The 21394-nt window shown below is 33.3% G+C and overlaps 3 protein-coding genes across 6 annotated transcripts; 2 read left to right on the plus strand and 1 right to left on the minus strand.

The window, feature by feature from the left end:
• Nucleotides 1-742: 742 nt before the first annotated feature.
• Nucleotides 743-9718, plus strand: LOC105227875 (short/branched chain specific acyl-CoA dehydrogenase, mitochondrial). The gene is made up of 5 exons (XM_011207411.4): nt 743-932; nt 1148-1253; nt 7706-8013; nt 8464-8634; nt 8742-9718. The coding sequence occupies exons 1-5, from the start codon at nt 900-902 to the stop codon at nt 9363-9365; spliced, it is 1242 nt and encodes a 413-aa protein (XP_011205713.1). The 5' UTR covers nt 743-899; the 3' UTR covers nt 9366-9718.
• Nucleotides 9719-11369: 1651 nt separating this feature from the next.
• LOC105227871 (ninjurin-B) lies at nt 11370-12544 on the minus strand. The gene is made up of 3 exons (XM_011207409.4): nt 11902-12544; nt 11687-11841; nt 11370-11604 (listed from the first exon to the last, which is right to left on the minus strand). Exons 1-3 carry the CDS (start codon nt 12206-12208, stop codon nt 11473-11475), a joined length of 594 nt encoding a protein of 197 aa, XP_011205711.2. The 5' UTR covers nt 12209-12544; the 3' UTR covers nt 11370-11472.
• Nucleotides 12545-15132: 2588 nt separating this feature from the next.
• LOC125778786 (uncharacterized) lies at nt 15133-20161 on the plus strand. 4 transcript variants are annotated; one of them, XM_049458037.1, is made up of 3 exons: nt 15133-15285; nt 18863-19161; nt 19833-20161. In XM_049458037.1, the coding sequence occupies exons 2-3, from the start codon at nt 19086-19088 to the stop codon at nt 20144-20146; spliced, it is 390 nt and encodes a 129-aa protein (XP_049313994.1). In that variant the 5' UTR covers nt 15133-15285; nt 18863-19085; the 3' UTR covers nt 20147-20161. The 4 variants fall into 4 exon arrangements, 2 of the variants coding, with proteins under 2 accessions (XP_049313994.1, XP_049313993.1); XM_049458036.1 differs by having other exon boundaries at nt 15136-15289; XR_007422936.1 differs by lacking the exon at nt 15133-15285 and adding an exon at nt 15298-15577 and having other exon boundaries at nt 19833-20016.
• Nucleotides 20162-21394: the final 1233 nt, after the last annotated feature.

The following is a 21394-nucleotide window of genomic DNA, read 5'->3' on the forward strand; positions in this document are numbered from 1 at the left end:
TAAAAATGAAATTAAAAATAAATTAAATTAAAAACTAAATTTTTTACTGTAACGTTTTTTACTGTTTACGTTTAAATCCCAAATTCCAACATTTTTAGTCCAGCTTTTGATATTAAAAATTGTATGAAAAATAAATTAATTAAAAAAATATAAATTAAATATTTTAAAATAAATTTTTTAATCTCCAAGTGAGAAATTAATATGGTTTTTGCATTAAAAATTAATTACAAATAAATTAATTAAAAATAAATTAGTTAAAATAATAAAAATTAACTTTTTAATACCAATTGAGAAATTGTAATCCATTTTTCTGGATTAAAATTAATTAAATATACATTTTTAATCCGGTTGTTGGTGTTAATTTTTTTAATTTATTATAATTTTTTTATGCAAAATACGAGATAAAAAAAAATTAAAATTAAAAATTTAATTATATTTTTTTTTCTTTTTTCATTTTAATATTTTTTAAATATTTTTCGTTTTAATTTTTTTAGAAACTATTTGCAACCTTGATCTGAGCCGTACCTCTGGGTATAGCTTTTCGCATAAAAAAACACACATAACATATTTGCCTATTTCATATGTATGTTTGTATATTGACACATTTACCTAATATTTATAATACATGTGCCCAGCCATGTTGCTAACAGCCTCATTTAACAGCGGCAACTCTATTTGACTTGTGGTTTCAGCAACACTCCTATCAATTGCACAGTGATCAAGAATACCACATTCAATTAGTTCGCTTAAGTGATCTTACAATCAGACAGTTGTTTTCAGTTCGATTTGATCGTTTCAGAGCTGCTGTTGTTTCCAAAATTGTATCGTCCAGTTCTTAGTTAGTTACTGGTGATCAATATTTTTCAATTAAAAATTAACAGTTGTGCATAAAAAGGAAAATGAATTACCTGAGAAAAATACCTTTACGTATGGTAAGTTAAGCAATAAAAGCGTACAATATACCTCATATACACAGATGATAGAAAATATGTTTAGTCTATATATACATGTACATACATATAAGTATATAATATATAGATGTACACATGTAAATATATAGATGTACATAGGTATGCGCATATTTTGTTCAATTAATTGAAACACAATAAAATCTCGTTGCTGTCGTCAAATAATAATTTTCATTTAGGTTGCTAACACGGTCCTGCGCCAACAGCAATGCATGTCCAGCGGTACAGGTGCCATGTCAGCACTCACTGTCCTCACTGATGATGAGCGAGTAATGAAGGAGACCGGTGAGTAAATTATGACAACTTTTATTGTATATAGTAGCAGTAAATGGTGGAGATGAAGGTTATCCTGCGTGCGCGTATACGTTTGTACATGAAGAGCTACAATAAATATCGTTTTTCTGGAATATAGAAATAATTTTTGATTAATTAATTTTGAGTATATAAATATATATTTTTTTACATATATGCACATATGTATGTATGTATATACATTTTTTTTTTAAATTTAATTTTTTTTTGTTGCCACAGTCGGAGTCTTATATGTATGTATGTACATTTAGATACTGTGTATATACATATATGTATGTACATATGTATGTATGTATGTTCATATGTGCTTGTACAAACTAATCTTGCTTTTTTGTCTATTGATAACGTTACATAACTTCCAAAATCTTAGCTAGTGCTAAATTATTATAAATACAAAGTTGAAATATAGCCACAAAGATTTCTAGAACAAAAGTGTCTAGAAGTATGCTTATTAAAGGGCCATCAGAGCAAGTCAAATAAATTATTCTACGTTCTCTGTGGATATTCTAATGTTGTTTTTTTTTTTTGTTTTTGTGTTTTTGAAATGCTGTGCACGCTCGCTATCTAAGCCGGTTGGTTATGTACAAACTAATATGTATCTTCCAATACATATACATACATATTTATAAAACACAGGTACATACATACATACATACATATGTACCTAAAGTTCAGCCATAAAGGTAAACATGCCACAACTTGAACATATGTACATATGTGTATATAGTATATCTATGTACATATAGTTGAGGCAAATATAATATGTATACATATATAAAAATATATACACGTTTATATGTTTATATACAGCAGCTTCAATAATTTATTTGCGTTTTCAACAATTTACAATAATTGGAAAATTTTCAAATCATTGTTATTTGCTCTTACTTTTCATGACCAGCATATGGAATAGCATATGCGGTAGGGTATATTTTTTTTATTATTTCTTATTATTCTTTTTCCATAGTAAACGACGAATGTTATAATAATTAAGTTTCTTATATTTCATTGCCGCTTTGTTTTCGTTTTGTTATTCGCAACAGCCATTTCAGTTATTCCAACGCGAAGAAAAGAGGAAATAGTCCACATCGTCAAATTTAGTTAGTATTTTTCACCGCTAGGGGGCGTTGCTAGTTTCAAGTATCTTAATAAACGAACACTTTAAGTTGGCATTGTTAGCCGAGGCCGATAACAGGCTACGAACAGCACACGTAATAAAGTTTACAATAATTTTGAAGGCATGGGTTCGCATCCTGTTCCGCAGCGCCGCGAATTTTCGCCGTTTCTCTCGCATATTTGTCAATTTTCATTTATATCATGTGTTTCCGATCTGTTGACATTATTTGAATTTGAATTTCGACATGCAAATTTAATTAAAACTAAAATATGTTTAAGTGAATATGGCAAATTTATAGATATTTAGGTGTAACAGTTAGTTTAGTTAGTAGTAGTAGTCCCACCAACCTAACCTGTGTTGCATTTTTCACAAGCAGTCAGCGGTTCAGATTGCATACAATAATTTGAAAAGCGTTACACTTGTGATAGAGCAAATTAAATGAACGCCGCTGCCAACGTCTCCGTGTTGTACTGTTCTAGTGCGCTGGATGTGCGTGTCTGGCATGCGGTTATGTTCGGCACTTTCCTTGAGAGTTGAATTGAGACACACATATGCGTGAGCAAGAGTGATCAGCGGCTCAATTCGTAGTTGGAAAGTTGACAAATTATATTTATTTAAGAATTTTATATAGTAATAAATAATTATATTTTTTTTAAGTATTTTAAGGCTTATAATATAATAATTATATTTATTTAAGAACAAAAAGCACTTATTTTTAACTAATGCTTAATAATTTGCTAAAAAGTATGCGATATATAGTTTTTATAAATTAACCGGGAAAAGCTGAGTCGACTTAGCAATGTTTCCATGTCTGTATCTCTGACAATATATAAATGAAGTAGTCCCTCAGTATCTGAGATATCTGAAAATTCATTTCTGTCCAAAAAGTTGCTCATTGATTGGATTCAAGTACTTGTATGGAAAACTTTTTTATTTACCAAGATATCTTCACTAAATTCGGTACAGTTTATTGTCAAAGGCAACGATACAATCTCCGTAGAAATTATTCAGTTCGAACTTTTATAGCATATAGCTGCCATACAAACTGAAAAATCAGAATCAAATCCTTATATGGAAAACTTTTTTATTTAATGACGTATCTTCACGAAATTTGCTCCAGACTATTATTTAAAGAAACAGTTTAATCTCCGAAGAAATTATTCACATCGGACTACTATATCATATAGCTGGCATACAAACTGAACGATCGAAATCAAGAGTTTTTTTTATAAAATTGTTTTTTCGTGAAGGGTATTAAATTTTTTTTCTTGTCTTAGTTAAAAATGTCAATGACAGTCATACGAACCCAGAAAAAAATATTTTGACGAATGGGTTTTTGCATGAAATTTAAATTAAGTAGTCTTACTATTTTTTTACCCACAGTCAACTTTTTGCCAGCAATCAACTTGAAATTTGGGCGAGCAAATTAAAAAAAAAATTAAAAATCAAACAAAAACAAAAAAAATATCTAAATAAAATTTTAAAACTAAATGAAAAAATAACAAACAAAATTTAAAAAGGGGGGACCCTTATTTCTATTTGTAACACATAAGACTTCTAAGCTGTCTATGGACATTTAGAAGCTCTTTAGCGGAATAAAAAATAAATTTGATATTAAAACAATAAAAATCGTTATCTTCGGCACCTAAGCTGTATTAACATTCTCAGTTGCATACCTCATAGCATAAGAAGGTGTACAAATATCTTTATCTTGAATATGATCGTTCAGCTTGTATGGCAGCTATATGCTATGATAGTGTGATACCGACAAATGAGTAGCTGCTTGGTAAGAAAAGGGCGTGTGCAACATTTTAGATCGATAGCTCAAAACTGAGGCACTAATTCGCATATACAGACAGACGGTCATATACACGGTCAAGACTAAATCGACTCAGCTCGTCCGACTGACCATTTATATGAGTACAAATCGTCACTGTTCATAAGTTTACAGGCGAAGGAAAACGATAATCTATAAACCACTAAAATGGAAAAAATCTTGAGTTTTGGTTACAAAGTGGTTATAAAATGATTATGTATAGGTTATACATATATGACAGCGCATGCTTTAAAGTTTATGCTACATACATAATATGGTGTAGTGAATCGTAAGCAATAAAAAACTCAAATTCGATTTTTGTTGATGCCTAGTTTTGCATTTAAGGTCCCGATATACTTTATAGGGATTCGCTTACTTCCTTCTGGGCGTTAAAAACTTCCTGGCTACCTATTACACTCTATTTAGGGTATAAAAACTCACATACATATACATATGCTACAAATGTTTTGTCAAGTCAAACGACGACGCCGCTATTATTGTTCTCATACACTTGTCCGCCAAATAAACATCGCTAAAGCGAATTTCAGAACTGGTCCGAACGCTTCGCAAAGCTGTTTTTTGTTATAATTACACACACACACAGCGATCTATTTATACTTGTATCGTATTCGTGTATGCATACACGTGCCACATCAATATAAATGCTAAATCATATTATACATATTGATCTACACATACATACATATATACATATATGTGTGTACCTAAATATTTATGAATATAAATATAGTCAACAAAGCAAGAAAGCTATCTAATCAGTTTATGTACCAACATGTGAGTGTGTGTGTGAGTATAATTGGGCAGAAGAAAATAAGATACCAGAGTACATTCGTGCCTTTTTTATGAAATGCGCGATTCACTTTTCTTTGAGTATACATATATGTATGTATACTTATGTATATATGTAAAGCATTGGTTGTAGCCAAACAAGTTAGAACACAGAGCGCTTTTTTATGCTTTGGTAACAGCTTTTAAAAGGCTTGACTGGAGAGTAACTGATCTTCATTACTACACGTTTGGCATTAGTTGCGGCTAGTTGTGCGTGTGTATTCTTTGAAAACACAGCTCTTTTGTGAATATGTATAAAAAAAAAGAAAAAAAAAATAAATAATACAAAAAAATAATAAAAATAAAGAATAAAAAAATAACTTCGAGGAATACCCTTCACAAATAGCGTTATTTTTACAAAAAAACTTATTTTTAATCCTTCAGTTTGTATGACAGCTATGTATATGATATAGTTATTCGATCTTGAAAATTTTTCGGAATAACGTAGCGCTGTTTTGGAAAATAATCCATGCCAAATTTGCTGCAAATATTTCGTCAAATAAAAAAGTTTTTCAAACAAAAACCTAATTTTGAACGTTCAGTTTGTATGGCAGCTATATGCTATAGTGGTTCGATCTGAAAAATTTCTTCATATATTATAGCGTTGCCTTGGAAAATAATCTATGCCGAATTTGATGAAAATATCTTGTCAAATAAAAAAGTTTTTCATACAAGAACTTATTTTTGATCGTTGACTTTGTATGGCAGCTATATGCTATAGTGGTTCAATCTGAATAATTTCTTCATATATTATAGCGTTGCCTTGGAAAATAATCCATGCCAAATTTGATGAAAATATCTTGTCAAATAAAAAAGTTTTTCATACAAGAACTTATTTTTCATCGTTCACTTTGTATGGCAGTTACATGCTATTGTGCTCCGATATCGACCGTTCCGATAAATTAGCAGCTTCTTGGAGTCGAAAGAAAGTGTGCAAAATTTTGAAGCGATTTCTCAAAAACTATATGTTTTATATGGTCTCAGACGTTTCCTACTGGTTGCTACAAAGTTCGCGGCAAGCGCAACACTAGACGCTGTTCAGGGTATAAATATTTATAGTGGTTGTTAACTGATATTTATCACTTGATATTTATTAGCTAACGAAAAGTGTGTACATATATATGTTCTTATATATGTATGTGTGTTTGTATACTTATATGGTATTTTAAAAGCTTCATGCTTGGTTTTAAATGTCTACCACAACGTGATGAATTTCTAACAAATTCCAATAATATATGCATACATACATATTTACATACAAACATTGTTCATATGATATATGTGTGTACATATATGTACACATGAACTTGAGTGAGAGTTTGCCGCTCACGTTTACCGTATAAAAGGAGGTATGCCAAGCACTGAGCTACAAATATACTAGATATGTATGCATAGCATATACTGTAGGCACAAAATGTGGGCTTGTCTGTTGAGAGCAGCATATGACGTGACACGATCATTCACGCGAAATTTCGATTCATGTTATTGACTATTTTCATATTATACGCATTTATTACTTGTTTATTTTCATAATAAAACTGATGTACATACATACGCACATTCGTACTATTGACGACAGATCCGATTCTATTTACATTGGAATTACTTGCGTTTCGAATTACTTGTTTACTAAGTCCATAAATTAAAACATTTTTGTGTAAGATTACATATCGTCTTACCGAATTTGACACTGTCTGATAATAAAAAATATCATTTTCATGAATTTAAAATGAATTTCTGCATGTAAACGTCTCAAAAAAGACCAAGTCTTTGCCTTCTTTCTTGACACTACAATCGGGGGTCGGTCGGGGCACAGAACCCAAAACTTTACTTCTATTCGTTGCAAGGTCACGTTATTTGTACATGCCAAGTACAGCCATGTTGATATACACTTAGTCCTTCCATTGGATCTTTGGCTACCCATACTTTCGTTGTCTACCTATGGGTATAGAAACGAAGGAGCTTATCGCTGGAGCATCATGTTCCATTTCGGACGACATGGTTTAACCAGCATTCCTTGGAGTTTTATGCGACTTACTATATCCATGTCGCCGTAGAACTCATACAGCTCCTGGCTCCATCTTCTTCGATTGTTCACGCGCACTGCTCCAAAGATTTTGCGGAGAACAGTTTTATCGAATGTTCCAAGTGCTTCCTCCTCTCGGCACATAGCCCTTCAGGAAAAGTTATACTGAATGATCCCTAGAACAATATTTACCGCATACCAGATATTTCCGCCTTTTTGGTTACCTGTAAATCGACCCGCACTAATGCGTAAACTTCATTAAAGTGGTATAGCCCATAAAATATTTCTTCTTTTATTGAATTTGGAAACTTAATACTTAAAATCAATTAAAGTAATATATAGAAAACCAAACTAGAGTCACTGTCTTAGTCACAGATGTCAGCGCAGGGTTGCATCAAAATCACAGTAGAAATCTACTGAGACCAAAAGTGCTGCCCGTTTCTTAAAGCATCTGGTATTGTTTGTTCGTTGCGCTACTCTCCAGCGTTTGGCAGTCGAAGAAAGCTGTTATATATATTAATATTTTCAAGGTTCCTTGTGTTCTTACGCAATTATTATGTTTCTTGCCTCCACTTCTTTATTAATTAAATAAAAAATTTTTTCTCAATCAATTTTAGTTGCCAAATTGGCTCAAGAACAAATCGCGCCACTTGTTAAAAAAATGGACGAGGAACACAAATTCGATCCCTCAGTGGTACAGGCAGTTTTCGAGAACGGTTTAATGGGCATTGAGGTTGATCCAGATTTAGGCGGCAGTGGTTGCAATTTCTTGACCACCATACTAGTTGTCGAAGAGCTGTCAAAGGTTGATCCGGCCGTTGCTGCTTTCGTTGATATCCACAATACTTTGGTTGTCTCTTTAATGATGAAAGTCGGCAGTGAGGAGCAGAAAAAGAAGTATTTACCGAAGTTGGCGCAAGAGTATGTGAGTATTGTGTTTCAAAAACAATTAATAAGTTTATGTTACTGATAATAACTCAATTATATGACAGACTAAATATTTACAAATCACGACAGACACACGTTTGATTATAAAACTTTATTATAGAATAAATATACAGTAGTGATAGAGTGCATACTTAACGAACAGGTGTTAAATATTTACTATACGTAACAGCATGATCCACATTGCAAGTGAAAAAATGTTGTTGTTGTGATATGGTTGAGTCAATACCGCATATCCGGCAATATAATTCGAGTATTTAAGCTGTCAATTAGCATAATAGTTTGTAAATTAAGCGTATAATGTGCTTGTAAATATCAATGAATGTAAATATATTGGGTAGTCGAAAAAGTCTTTTCGTATTTCTAATCAAACTTCAACTTATTTTTTCTATATTTACAATTTATATCACTGTTTATTTTTCGTTTCCAGGCTGGCAGCTTCGCTTTAACTGAGCCAGGTGCAGGTTCGGATGCCTTCGGTTTGAAAACTGTTGCCAAAAAAGATGGCAATCACTATGTGATTAACGGCACAAAAATGTGGATCTCCAATTCCGATGTGGCTGGCGTTTTCCTTGTGTTCGCTAACGCCAAACCAGAAGCGGTAAGTCAAATCTTTATTTCCGGTCACTTTGGATATATAGAAAATTGATTCATATATCATATGTACTATAAGTATAATATATAATTTTTTATTTTTCCTGGTCTTAGGGCTATCGCGGCATCACCGCCTTCATTGTGGATCGCGAAACACCCGGTCTAATTGTGAATAAGCCCGAAGACAAACTGGGCATACGCGCGTCTGGCACATGCATGGTAACCTTCGATAACGTACGCATACCCGAAGAGAATTTACTGGGTGAATTCGGTCATGGCTACAAATATGCTGCTGGTTTCTTAAATGAGGGACGCATCGGTATTGGCGCACAAATGGTGGGACTCGCGCAAGGTTGTTTCGATCACACCATACCTTATCTGTTGGAGCGCAAGCAATTCGGCAAGGAGATCTATGATTTTCAATCCATGCAACATCAAATCGCCACGGTGGCTACCGAGATCGAAGCGGCACGTCTGCTCACCTACAATGCGGCACGTTTGCAGGAGCAGGGCAAACCGTACCTCAAAGAAGCCGCCATGGCCAAGTTCTTTGCGTCGGAGGTGGCGCAACGTGCCACCATCAAGTGCATTGACTGGATGGGTGGCGTCGGCTTTACGCGTGACTTCCCACAGGAGAAATACTATCGTGATGTTAAGATTGGCGCCATCTATGAAGGCACCACCAACATGCAGTTGAGCACAATCGCTAAAGTGATCAAGAAGGAGTACGCCAAGTAAAGTGAATAGAAGAAAAATGTGAGATATGCTGGCGTTACAACAGCTTGTTTGTTGTTGTATGCCAGGCAGGTGCAATATCGTAACAGAAATCTATAGTGCATTTATTAGTGTATTGTTTGTGTGATGCTGCAAGCTCAAAGTCATGCGCTCAATACCAGTTTAATTTGTATATATGTATATATGTACATATATATATATTATTATAACGTTGAAAGCAAATTTCTAAAACTATTTTTATACACCTTTCCCATTGTTATAAGTTAAATTTATGTAGTTTGTAAAATATGTGCATTTATTAAATTTTAAATATACAAATATTAATAAAAGAAATAAACTAAATAAACAAATTATAATGCAAAGATATTTTAATATATATTTTTCGAATTTTTGGTAAGAAAAATTACAAAATTTACCATTTTTGTTTGACGGCATCACCGAAGTTAGATTAACCGTTCCCACGATAGTTAAGTCTACTTAACCGTTAGGAACCCGTACTTTTATTCGCCCAAGGACAGTCCGCTTGTCAGATTTCTGCCGCTATAATAAAAACAACAGCAACAACAGCAACAACAACAACCTTTCACCGATAAATACTTTTTATACGAAAAATTGATTTCCTTCGGCCGGTTTGTATGGCAGCTATATGTTATAGTCGCCCGATCTGAACAATTTCTTCCGATATTATTGCATTGCGTTGGAAAATAATATGTCCCAAATTTTGTAATGATACTTTGTCAAACAAAAAAGTTTTTCATACAAAAACTTGATTCTAAACGTTCAGTTTGTATGGCAGCTATATGTTATAGTAATCCGATATGAAAAATTTCCTCGGAAATTGCAGCTATGCTTTGGAAAATTAGCCACGCCAAATTTCGAAAAGATACCTCGTCAAATGAAAAAGTTTTCCATACAAGGGCTTGATTCCACGATTCCAACCTTCAGTTTGTATGGCAGCTATATGTTATAGTAATCCGATATGAAAAATTTCCTCGGAAATTGCAGCTATGCTTTGGAAAATTAGCCACGCCAAATTTCGAAAAGATACCTCGTCAAATGAAAAAGTTTTCCATACAAGGGCTTGATTCCACTATTCCAACCTTCAGTTTGTATGGCAGCTATATGCTATAGTAATTGGATATCAGCGGTTCCGACAAATAACCAACTCCTTGGAAAAAAAAGATGTGTGCAAAATTTCAGATCGATATCTCAAAAACTGGGAGCCTATACGTAGTGATGTTTTGCTCCAAGGTCTGAATCGAAGAGTAATTGTCCGCATAAAACTTAGAATTTACAAAAAAGTCTAACGGTCTGATATCACACGATCTTGATGGCCAATCGACCGACCCAAAACGTGAAATTAACTGCTAACCAAAGTGTTTTCTCAATAAATCCATTGATTGATGCGATGTGTGAGAAGTGGCTCCGTCTTATTGAAACCAAATGTCGCAGAGATCATGAGCTTCAATTTCAGGCATGAAATAGTTGGTTACCATAACGCATAATTTTTGAAGAAATATGGATGGATGATTCCACCGGCACGCAAACCAGACCAAAGCGTTGTTTTCTGAATGAAATGGCAGCTGTAGAATCCTTTCACGCTGTTCTTCGTCCCAAATGCAGTAATTTTGTTTGTTTATACACCTATTTGCTCTAAAACCTCGAATCTTCTTGGAACCTTTCAAGAATCCATAGAGCGAATCGATTTCGCTTGGGAAGGTCGAGTGGCTTTAGTTATTGCATAAAATGCATATTGTATGCATACGTCAGTCCGAGTTTCTGCGAACGGCGCCGAATCGACTCTCCACAGTCTTCGTGTACACTCTCAGCTACAACTGATATATTTTCTTCCAATGCCAAGCAACCCTGAACAAAAGCAACTTGACACGACTTACGCGTGATCTGTCTGAAAAGCTTTAAAAAACGTACCTCTTCTACTAGTATAAAAAATATACTAAAAATATAGTGATATTATCCATTTTCTTGAATCACTGAAACTCACTTAACTTCTTAATAGCAGTGTTTATTAGTCTTTTTAGTTTCTAAAAAATTTCATTTTACATTGTTATTTGGTGTTATTCGGTCAATCGTTTCGTCCAAGCTGGGTCGTCTATGGTTTGTCATCGCTTTCGGTTGTGGTGAATGCAGCAATCAGTACATTCACTACAGTTATAATAAATATGCCAAAAATCAACAGCTCCTTTATGTAGATGTAACGCCGATCGTTCTTCTTCATGTGACGCTAAAAGAAACAGTTAACATATCAGCTACATACACACATACAATTAAGCGTATGAAATGTTTGTACTATGCATTACTAATACCTTAAAGATGAGCGCCAGACCTACGACAACCTGCAGCACTAAAGATGCACTCACTAGCCCCAGACTGATATAAAAGGTAGGCGCTTTGTTATTGTATGTAAGTAAAAACCGCAACTGATTAGCGTTCGCTGACAATAGTGCAATGTCCATCAAACCTGCGAATAGCGATAACTGTTTTATAGTAATTATGAAATTTGTATATTTAGTTTACAAACCTTCCACTACATTTTTATTTCCTGCATAATCTAAACTGTTCATACGTCCTAGCTCTGATTTAGTGGGACGCTTCACAAACGGGTATGTTTCAGGTTCATTATCCGTTTCGACAATATCGTAGCTATTCTTGGTATTGTTGCTGTTATTGTCATTATTGCCGTTGTGATTATTATTGCCACTTTTGTCATTATTTTCTACTTTATGCTCCGTTGCTAGATTTTGCGTTTCCGCATCCTGGATAATAGTTTTGGTTGTAGCGCCCAAATGTATCACTTCGGCTGTTTTGGTAGTTAGTTTCGTAGCCATCACATTGATTTAGTTTGATAACGTTTGCACACAAATAATATATTTTTTTAATAGAATTAAACTAACTAAATTTAATCACGTTTGCACATAAACAATTTTTTTATTTTAATAGATTAAAATTAACTACTATAATGGATAGAAATTAGTTGTTGTCGTACGCTTGACAGACAGTTGAGTGATTTGTAAATATAACATTTCGCTATGAATATTACAACAACAGCGCATACAAGTACAACAACATGTATGCAAGTTTATATTTTGATTTTTTGCGGTTTCGTGTTGAGCGATAAGAGGAATTTGGTTGCTCAGCGTTGTATTTGGTATTTGGCGGCGCCTAAGTTTATGCAAGAGATTTTGCGCTTCGGTAACTGCATTTTAATGTACGTTGAGAGCTTTTCCGTTTTGAGTACTTGTTTGGATTGGCGTATATAAATAAGTTTCCAAACCAGCTATACTATATACATATGTATGTACATACATATGTAAAATGCAAAATTAAATAACTAAATAAAATGAGAAATTCCATTATATGAATTAATATATGGTCATCTAAAATACAAAATAACCTAAAATCACTTTTCTAAAGTTTACAGGCGAGCATAAACGATATAATAGAAACCACTCATAATGAAACAAAATTTGAGTTTTGGTTATAATTACATAACATATACATTGTTTATATATTGGTTATAAATTGGTTATACATTGGTTATATGTTGGTTAAACATTGGTTATACATTTGTTCTATATTGGTTATAAATTGGTTATACATTGGTTATATATTAGTTATATATTGGTTATAAATTGGTTATAAAGTGGTTATACATTGGTTATATATTGGTTATATATTAGTTATACATTGGTTATATATTGGTTATATATTGGTTATTTTTGACAGCAGAAGCTTTAAACTTTATTACACATGTACATATCTAATGTGATGTAGTGAATCGTAAACAATAAAGATCTCAATTTCGATTTTTTGATGTTACGTTGTTTTGCATTTTAGGTGACGATATGCATATGTTATAAAGTATCAAGCTTTTAAAATCACCCTGTTGAGGTTTTAGTTTTGTTGTAAGATTAACAAAGAAACGATTAAAGCCCAAAATAAAGACATATGGCATATGGATTTTAGTCGCCTCTTACGACAGGCATATCTTACCTCGGACAAATTCTACCCTCTGCCCGCTGGGGGTCATAGAAGGAAACGTCGGATATTCTACATTAAAAACGGGTGAACCAAATGGAAGTACTCTTTTCAATAGACTTTTTTAGACTCAAATGGAAGTACTTTTTTCAATAGACTTTTTTTGACAGATCACACGTGATTCGTGTCGAGCTGCCATGTTATTTTTGTTCAGTATTGTTTGGCATTTAATCATGGAAAGACTTATGCCTGAACAATGTTTGCAAATCGTTCAACTTTATTACGAAAATTCGCGTTTTGTAAAGCATGTGTTTCGCACGCTTCGCTCAACTTATGATCAACATAATCGGCCTACTGAGTGTACTATTTGCAGCAATATAATACATTTACAGACCCAACATTCATTATTGGATAATATTACACCGATTTGAGCACATCCCGCTCGCAGTGAAGAAAATATTGCAGCTGGAGCTGTGAATGTACACGAAGACCGTGGAGAGTTGATTCGGCGTTGTTCGCAGCAACTCGAAGGGATGTATGAAACGACTTGGCGTATTTTACGTCGAGATCTTGAATTGAAAGCGTACAAAATACAGCTTGTGAAAGAACTGTACCTCGACCTTCGCAAGCGACAACGCTTCCATTTATGGGTTCTTGAAAAGTTCCAAGAAAATGCAATGTTTTCGATTCAAATTTTATTTAGCGATGACGATAATTTCTAGTTCAAACGGTTTGATGTGGTTTGTGTGCCGGTGGAATCATCGGTTCATGTTTCTTCAAAAATTATGCCGGTGAGAGTATAAACGTCAATTAGAAGCGGTATCGCGCCATGCTAACTGACTACTTGATACCTGATATTGAAGCTATTGATCTCGGCGACATTTGATTTCATCAAGACGGCGCCACTTCCTACACATCGCATCAGTCAACGGATTTATAGAGATAACTCTTTGGTGAGCAGATGATTTTACGTTTTGATGCGATCAATTGCCCATAATGATCATGTGATATCACAGCGTTAGACTTTTTACTGTGGGGATATGTAAAGTCTAAAGTCTAGGAGTACAATCCCGCTTCCATTCAAGTCTTGGAGCAAAACATCACCCCTGTCATTCGCCAGTTACTAGTCGAAATGCTTGAACGAGGCATCGAAAATTGGACTCAACGGATGGACCAGCTGAAACGTACTTGTAGCTGAGGCTGATATTTGTAAGAGATAATCTTCAAAAAATAAATGCCAAAGAATATTCTTCTAAGTGAGCATAAAATTTAAACACAAAATTTGAAGTTTCTGTCTTTTTTTCTTTAAAAAAGTAGCTAACCTCGAAATGGTTCACCCTTTAGTTTGTATATAATATAGAGGTTAATGTATTGCACTTTTGAATGAAGCATGTAAAGATGTATAAACAACTTGCAACAAAGGTTTATCTTTGACTGTAATATCCATGCATGTATGTATGTATGTTTGTATATCAAGCTTATCAAATATATATTATGTATGAAAAGACATATGCCGAAAGATTGCATAAAACGCAAAAATATAATTTTTATTATTATGCAGCTTTGATTAAAACGAAGTCGCTATTAAACATCATCATATGTGTATATGCATGTACATAAATATAAGCGCATGCAAATACTAAATATGACTGCAGATATGTACATACATACATATGTATATACAAACATATATACTAAATGCCAAACCAACCCTCACTGCCATTGGTCGACAGATATTTATGCGCTAACGCGCCGGTCAATAATCGCTTGCACTCTGCCGTCCTGCAGCCAGCTGAGCTCAGTACGCGTTTGACATTTGAGTGCAGCAAAGCTTTTACACACACACCTATATAGTTCTAGGCCAGCGTAGGGCTATTACTGCCATCGATTTTTCGGTTGAGTGTTGTTTTTAAAGTCTATAACAACAGTGAGTAAGTGTTTGGCTTAGCTTTACAATTTGTACTGTGTGCTCGAGCAGCTGGTACAAAAACAATTATAATAATAATAGCGAAGCAATTAAAAATAACATATGATCGGGTTTTTGACAATTTTCAACACGAGCGTTATTTTCGTAGCTCCTTTCGTTGCGCGACTGCCGCTTTGTATTCCGGTCTAATAAGTCTGTCGTAAGAGGGCAGACGACTCGCACGTGTTTGTTTAGACTGTGTACGGTTTGGAAGCGAAAGCACCTGCCTTCCGAAAACTTAAAGAAAAATATTGTAACAAAATTTCGAATTTTTATAATTTGGAAAGGAATTGAAAGTAATTGGACTAAAGTAAAATAAATATGCAGCTTTGAGTAAGCAGTCAGTATACAGAAACAAAACAAAGAAAAATAAGAAAAATCTTGATTGTTTGCTATAATTGGAAAATCGATAATTTTCTTGGCTAACGTAAACATTACCGTGTGCGGTAAGTGCCGGAAATTAAATCATTTTGGAATATAAATAACATAAATATAGAATATAATAATAAGCAACTATACGGTCTTCAGTTGTTAAAAAAGTTTGTGGAAATATTGGTGTTGTTGCTGTAAAATATTTTTTTAAGCACAAAAATTTTGAATTTATGAAAATTGAAAATGATAAAGTGTTTAAACTCAAGTGGGACTACTTATCAAGGTGTAGAAAGTGTAAACTAGGGTTGAAGTAGTTTAATATTAATATTCAACTTTACTAACTAAAATCGAAATATGCATTCAGAACAGTCACAGTGGCTCCAAAATTGTTTAACATTTAGTTATAAGCTTTTCAATTTCCCAAAATGCAGGCTGTTAATTAAATTAATGTTATTGTGCTTTGCGCAAGGCAAAAATCATATGAATAGCCGTGTGTTGAAGCGCCTGAACGCTGGAAAGCCAACCGGATGCATTGGTGCTTGTGATAGATTAGTTTCAATAACAAAATAAGAAATTATTGATTTTAAACTTTGCAACCACATACACACATGTATTAAAAAAGGCCACAATTGAGCTTGGTTGCTTCTGCAGTTGTTGTTTTGATTTTTTGGACTGCATATTGTCACCTAAAATGCAAAACAACGTATCATCAAAGAATCGAAATTGAGTTTTTTATTGGTTACGATGCACGAGCTCATATTATGTAGGTATATGTAGCATAAAATTTTCGGCTGCCGCTGAGAGATATAACCAATACATAACCAATATGTAACCAATATATAACCATTATGTAACCAATATATAACCAAAATAAAACCAATATATAACCAATATGTAACCAATACATAACCAATGTGTAACGAATATATATCCACTTGATAACCAATATATACCAAAACTCATTTTTTTCAATATGAGTGTTTTCTATTATCTCGTTTTTTCTTCGCCTGTAAACTTATGAAAAGTGATGTTAGGTTGTTTTGCGTTTTAGTTGACGATATGTAGTCCAAAAATCAAAACAACAACAGCAGAAGCATCGAAGCTCAAGTCTGGCGTTTTTTTGGTATTTTCACGCTTCATAACTTTCGGCTCATTTATTAATTTCTTATCATTTCGAACGGTAAACACAGCTATTATTGTCATTAATATAATAATGATAGAATAATAATGATGACTTTTTTGTCAGCTAAATGATATGTAAATTATAAGGTTCTTATGCGGCGCATTCATGCACAGCTGCACCCATTCTCCAGCGCAACTTTTAAAATTCACATACAAGTTTTGTAATGAGAAAGTTGGCAGGTGTGTTCATACATGTGACGTGTGTTTATTTATTGTTCGAAGCAGGGTTGCAATGCATTTAAAAGTAACAGTTGTATAATATTTTTTTGTTTCTCCGACAATCTTAATTAGTTTTTTTTTATATTTTTAATTGCAAATACTTGATAAAAGAAAAAAATTATTCCAAATACAAAATTAAAAAATGAAAAGTGGCTACATGATGTGTCCATATACCTATGGAACGTGTTATTTTTTAGAAGCAGTGTTGAATTAAAAAATAATGGATTTAAACAATTTTTTTTTGCTATCCCTAAAATCTTAACTAAAAACAGTTTTTAAAATTTCTATTTGCTAAAAATCAGATTGAACAAAAAAAAAAAACAAAAAAAAACATACGGGATAATTTGTATTTAATAAAAATTAATTAATTTATTTATTTCTCAAAAACCGGATTAAAAAAAATAATTTTATGTTTTTTTATTTGTTTTAAATTTTATTTTTATTTTTAACTCTTTAATTTATCTAAAATGCAGGATAAAATAATATACAAAATTAAGCCACATAAACCGAAAAAAAAATAAATTTATTCTCAAAAACCGGATTAAACATTTATTTTTATTAATTTTTTATATTTATTTATTTATTTAATTTTTTTAATATCAAAATTGATTTTTATTTTTTTTTTATTTTTATATAAATTTTATTTGTATTTTTTTTTTTCATAAAAATATTTTTTTTTCAAAAATCAGATTCAACATTTACTTTTATTAATATGTTATATTTATTTATTTTATTTTATATTTTTTAATAAAAATAAATTTAATTTTTTTGTATATAAATATTATTTTTATTTTTTTATGAACCAAATTTTTAATCTCAAAAATCGGAAAAAATAATAAAAATTATTATTATTTTATTTTATTATTTTAAAATTATTACTTTTTTAAGATAAATAATTAAATTTTGACTTTAATTTGAAATTTAAGTCTCAATCCATTGGTTTTACAATTTTTGATCCGAAATTTGTGTATTGAAGCTTTCGCAACCCTGCTTAGAAAGCTTATTATCATTCCCACCTAATCTTTATTTATTTATTTAGTGCTGTATGCATTTATACGAGTATATGGACAGCGATCGATACTATACTCGTACAACTAATGGTCCGCTGCAGGTTTGCTGATTCTCAGGGCAATCGATTGACGTTATGACTTGTGGGTGGTGGTGTGACTATGACATAAATGCTGTCAGTCGCTAGCCAATGGACAGTAGTAAATTGTTGTTGTACTTCCTATTGGGAAATTGTTCTCTTAAATAACTTTTGCTAGAATTGTTTCTGAACTTGTTTCTTGTACACTGAACACGGTATATTAAGTTTGTCCCTAAGTTTGTAACACTCAGCAGGAAGCGTCGAAAATCTTATAGGTTAGGTGACGTCGTTGGAAGTCGTTGAATCTAACTTTGACAGAAATTCATCCCTTAAGTTAGCCAAAATTTCCTGAACGATAGATTATCGGATCCTCATCGATCGACGAATCGTTTAGGTGTGTCTACCTAGGCATATATTGCATGACTAATCAAAATTAAGGTCTGGTAAGGAAATTTTTTTTTATTTGAAAAGGTATCTCCACGAAATTCGACATAGTGTGTTATCCAAAGCAATGTTAGAGTCTCCGAAAGAATTGTTCAGTTCGGATTTACTATAGCATATATCCGTCAAACAATACTTTTCATGAATGGTATTACGGCTTCGGTGCAGCTAAAGTTAACATTTTTATTGTACTAGAAATAAAATAACTATTGTTTATTTCTCTTTTCAATATTTCAGAAACGACAAAGCACGTGCTTTCTTCTAATTAGTAAACAACCGAATAACTTGCATTCCAAGAAGTCGCTGTCAGACTTTACATTCAAGTAGATGAAGATAAAAAATAATCTTTAAGTTGATACTCGACGTGAAAAGCTTTATATAGAAACATACTTACATACATAAATACGTAACTTGAATAGCTTGAATAAGTCTTTCGTTACCCGAGAACAGTTCAATTAAGATGTCAGTCATGACGCCGGAGAAATCAATTTTAGCATACTTCAATCACTTCATAGTGAGCAACTTTTCATATTTACGTAAGTATTGACTTATAGTATTATTACTTAAATTTCTTATTACTTAAACTTCTTATTATTTAAATGTAACCGCTGTAAATAATAGTTTAAAGGCCACGTCAGAGTCGGTACTAAAGACGGATCAGTATGCGAATGAAGCGGCGTACGTAACGTATCCATAGGTATGCCACAACGAATGCGTTGCGCAAGTAAACAAAAATCAGCTGTTCGTCATAATCGCCAACGTCAAATGTCAATTGAATACGTTGTCGTATGCAAAAGTGGAGAGTTGGTCTAACGAATGCTTCTCCGGTAGAGTACACCTTGTCAATCGGTCGCTCTCCATATAAATGTATACAAACAACGGAGCTCTCAATTGCATATATTTCCGCTGCGGAATTAACGTACCTGTTCTGACGCGGCCTTAAGAGGGCATATGTCAACAGAGTACTATGGCATACTCAAATCAGTAGTAACGGCTTAGAGGAACACGCGCGTTTCTTTAAAGAAAAATGGTATAAAATGATGATATAAAAGGCTACTAATTTCGATCCCAGACGAACGCTAGCCAAAAACAAATTAAACATAGTTAAAGACGTTGCCTGAAATATTTTTTAGTACCCTTTAATACGTAAACACAATGTACCTTTTATAGTTTTCTATAGTAAAGTAACACTTAAATACATTTACAGTTGATGAGATTGACGGCTATTTGTATTACTTCGGTGGTACGGCGGGCGTTATCACAATAACTGGTATTGCAGCAGCGGCTACTTATTATTTAAAATCGCGCCCCATACCGGAAAAGCCGCTAGTGCCTCTGGATAATCAAGCGCCAATATTGGAGGTAAGTGGAACAATTTATAAGATTAACATATTAATGGTTCCGATATTCGGTCAACATAATCGCCCTGCAAAGTCGGTAATTCGAGCAACCATAGTTAAGCTTCACACCACGTTTTCTCTAGTGGATGATGCGGTACCTCAGAGACGTATTTCGCACTGAGAGTCTATAGTCGCTAGGGGGTAGAGTATTAAAGACATTTACAAATATAACGGATGTTTTTAGACGTCTGGTTATCAATGTGGCAATACTTTTTCGGAGCAGGCCTTTTTGACAGCTGCTACTTGATTTATATTCAGCTTGGTTTGCTATTTCATAACGAACAGACTTACACTGGAACTACGTTTGCACATCATGCAAATTTAGTATCAAAAATATGGACATAATCGCCCTGCAGAATTGGTAATTCGAGCTATCATGGATCGGTTTCGCACCACATTTACTCTAGTGGATCATGCGGTTCTTCAGAGGCGCACTACGCACTGAGGCCCTATAGCTGTTAGTAGGTAGAGTATCGAAGCAAACCCGAAAGAGTCTATCCACCATTGAGCGCCACAACTGGAGCCGTTCTCATTCACTTTATAGAAGATTTTACGGACGGATCTTGGTTTACGGCTTTATATAATCTACTTCGTGCAAAAATTTAAACCGAATGACCATCAAACGCGGCGCACGTGCGGTGTAAGGGCACAAAACGATATCGTCATTGCTTTCGATGTTTACCAGAAAATTTTTCTTAGCGCTCAAGGTCACTTTTGGTTGAATGAGTACGTTAATAAACAAATTTGTAGAGTTTGGAATGATGATAATCCATAAGTCATTGTTGTGGCGACGTTACAGTCTCAAAAAGTTACCGTTTGTTCTATATGGGACGAAAGCTCAATGCTTGGTTCGTGTTTCTTCGAAAATGAAGCCTCTCATAATTGTTCAGCCAACAGGGAACGCTATAGAGCCATGATTAATGACTTATTCGTGCTTGAATTGAAGGATGTTGTTGTGGACGACCTTTGCTTCCAACAAGAGAATACGCTATATGAAATTTATGCTATATTTTATGAAATTAAATTTGCTTACCTCCAAAAAAACACCCTTTACTTCTATAATTTTTACATTACGTTATAGTTATGATGTCTTAAATTAAACATTGGCTAGCCAGAGAAGCACCACTGACAGCCATGCATAGTACATATATGAATATACTTAGATATGTGCGTATTTTTAAAATAAATTTTCCTTCAGTATATGTTACGTAGGTTGCCTTTTAGATTTCAGCATTTGGCAAAACGTCAAGTTTGTCATCTTTGATGTTAAACATACTCCGAACGTTTTGATTTGTTAGAGCTGATTGTGTTTTTTACACTAACTGAATATATTCATATCTCGGTTAGTCGCGCACTTACAGTAACTTAA

The sequence above is a fragment of the Bactrocera dorsalis genome, chromosome 5 (assembly GCF_023373825.1).
Source record: "Bactrocera dorsalis isolate Fly_Bdor chromosome 5, ASM2337382v1, whole genome shotgun sequence".
In the NCBI taxonomy this organism is placed as follows: Eukaryota; Metazoa; Arthropoda; class Insecta; order Diptera; family Tephritidae; genus Bactrocera; species Bactrocera dorsalis.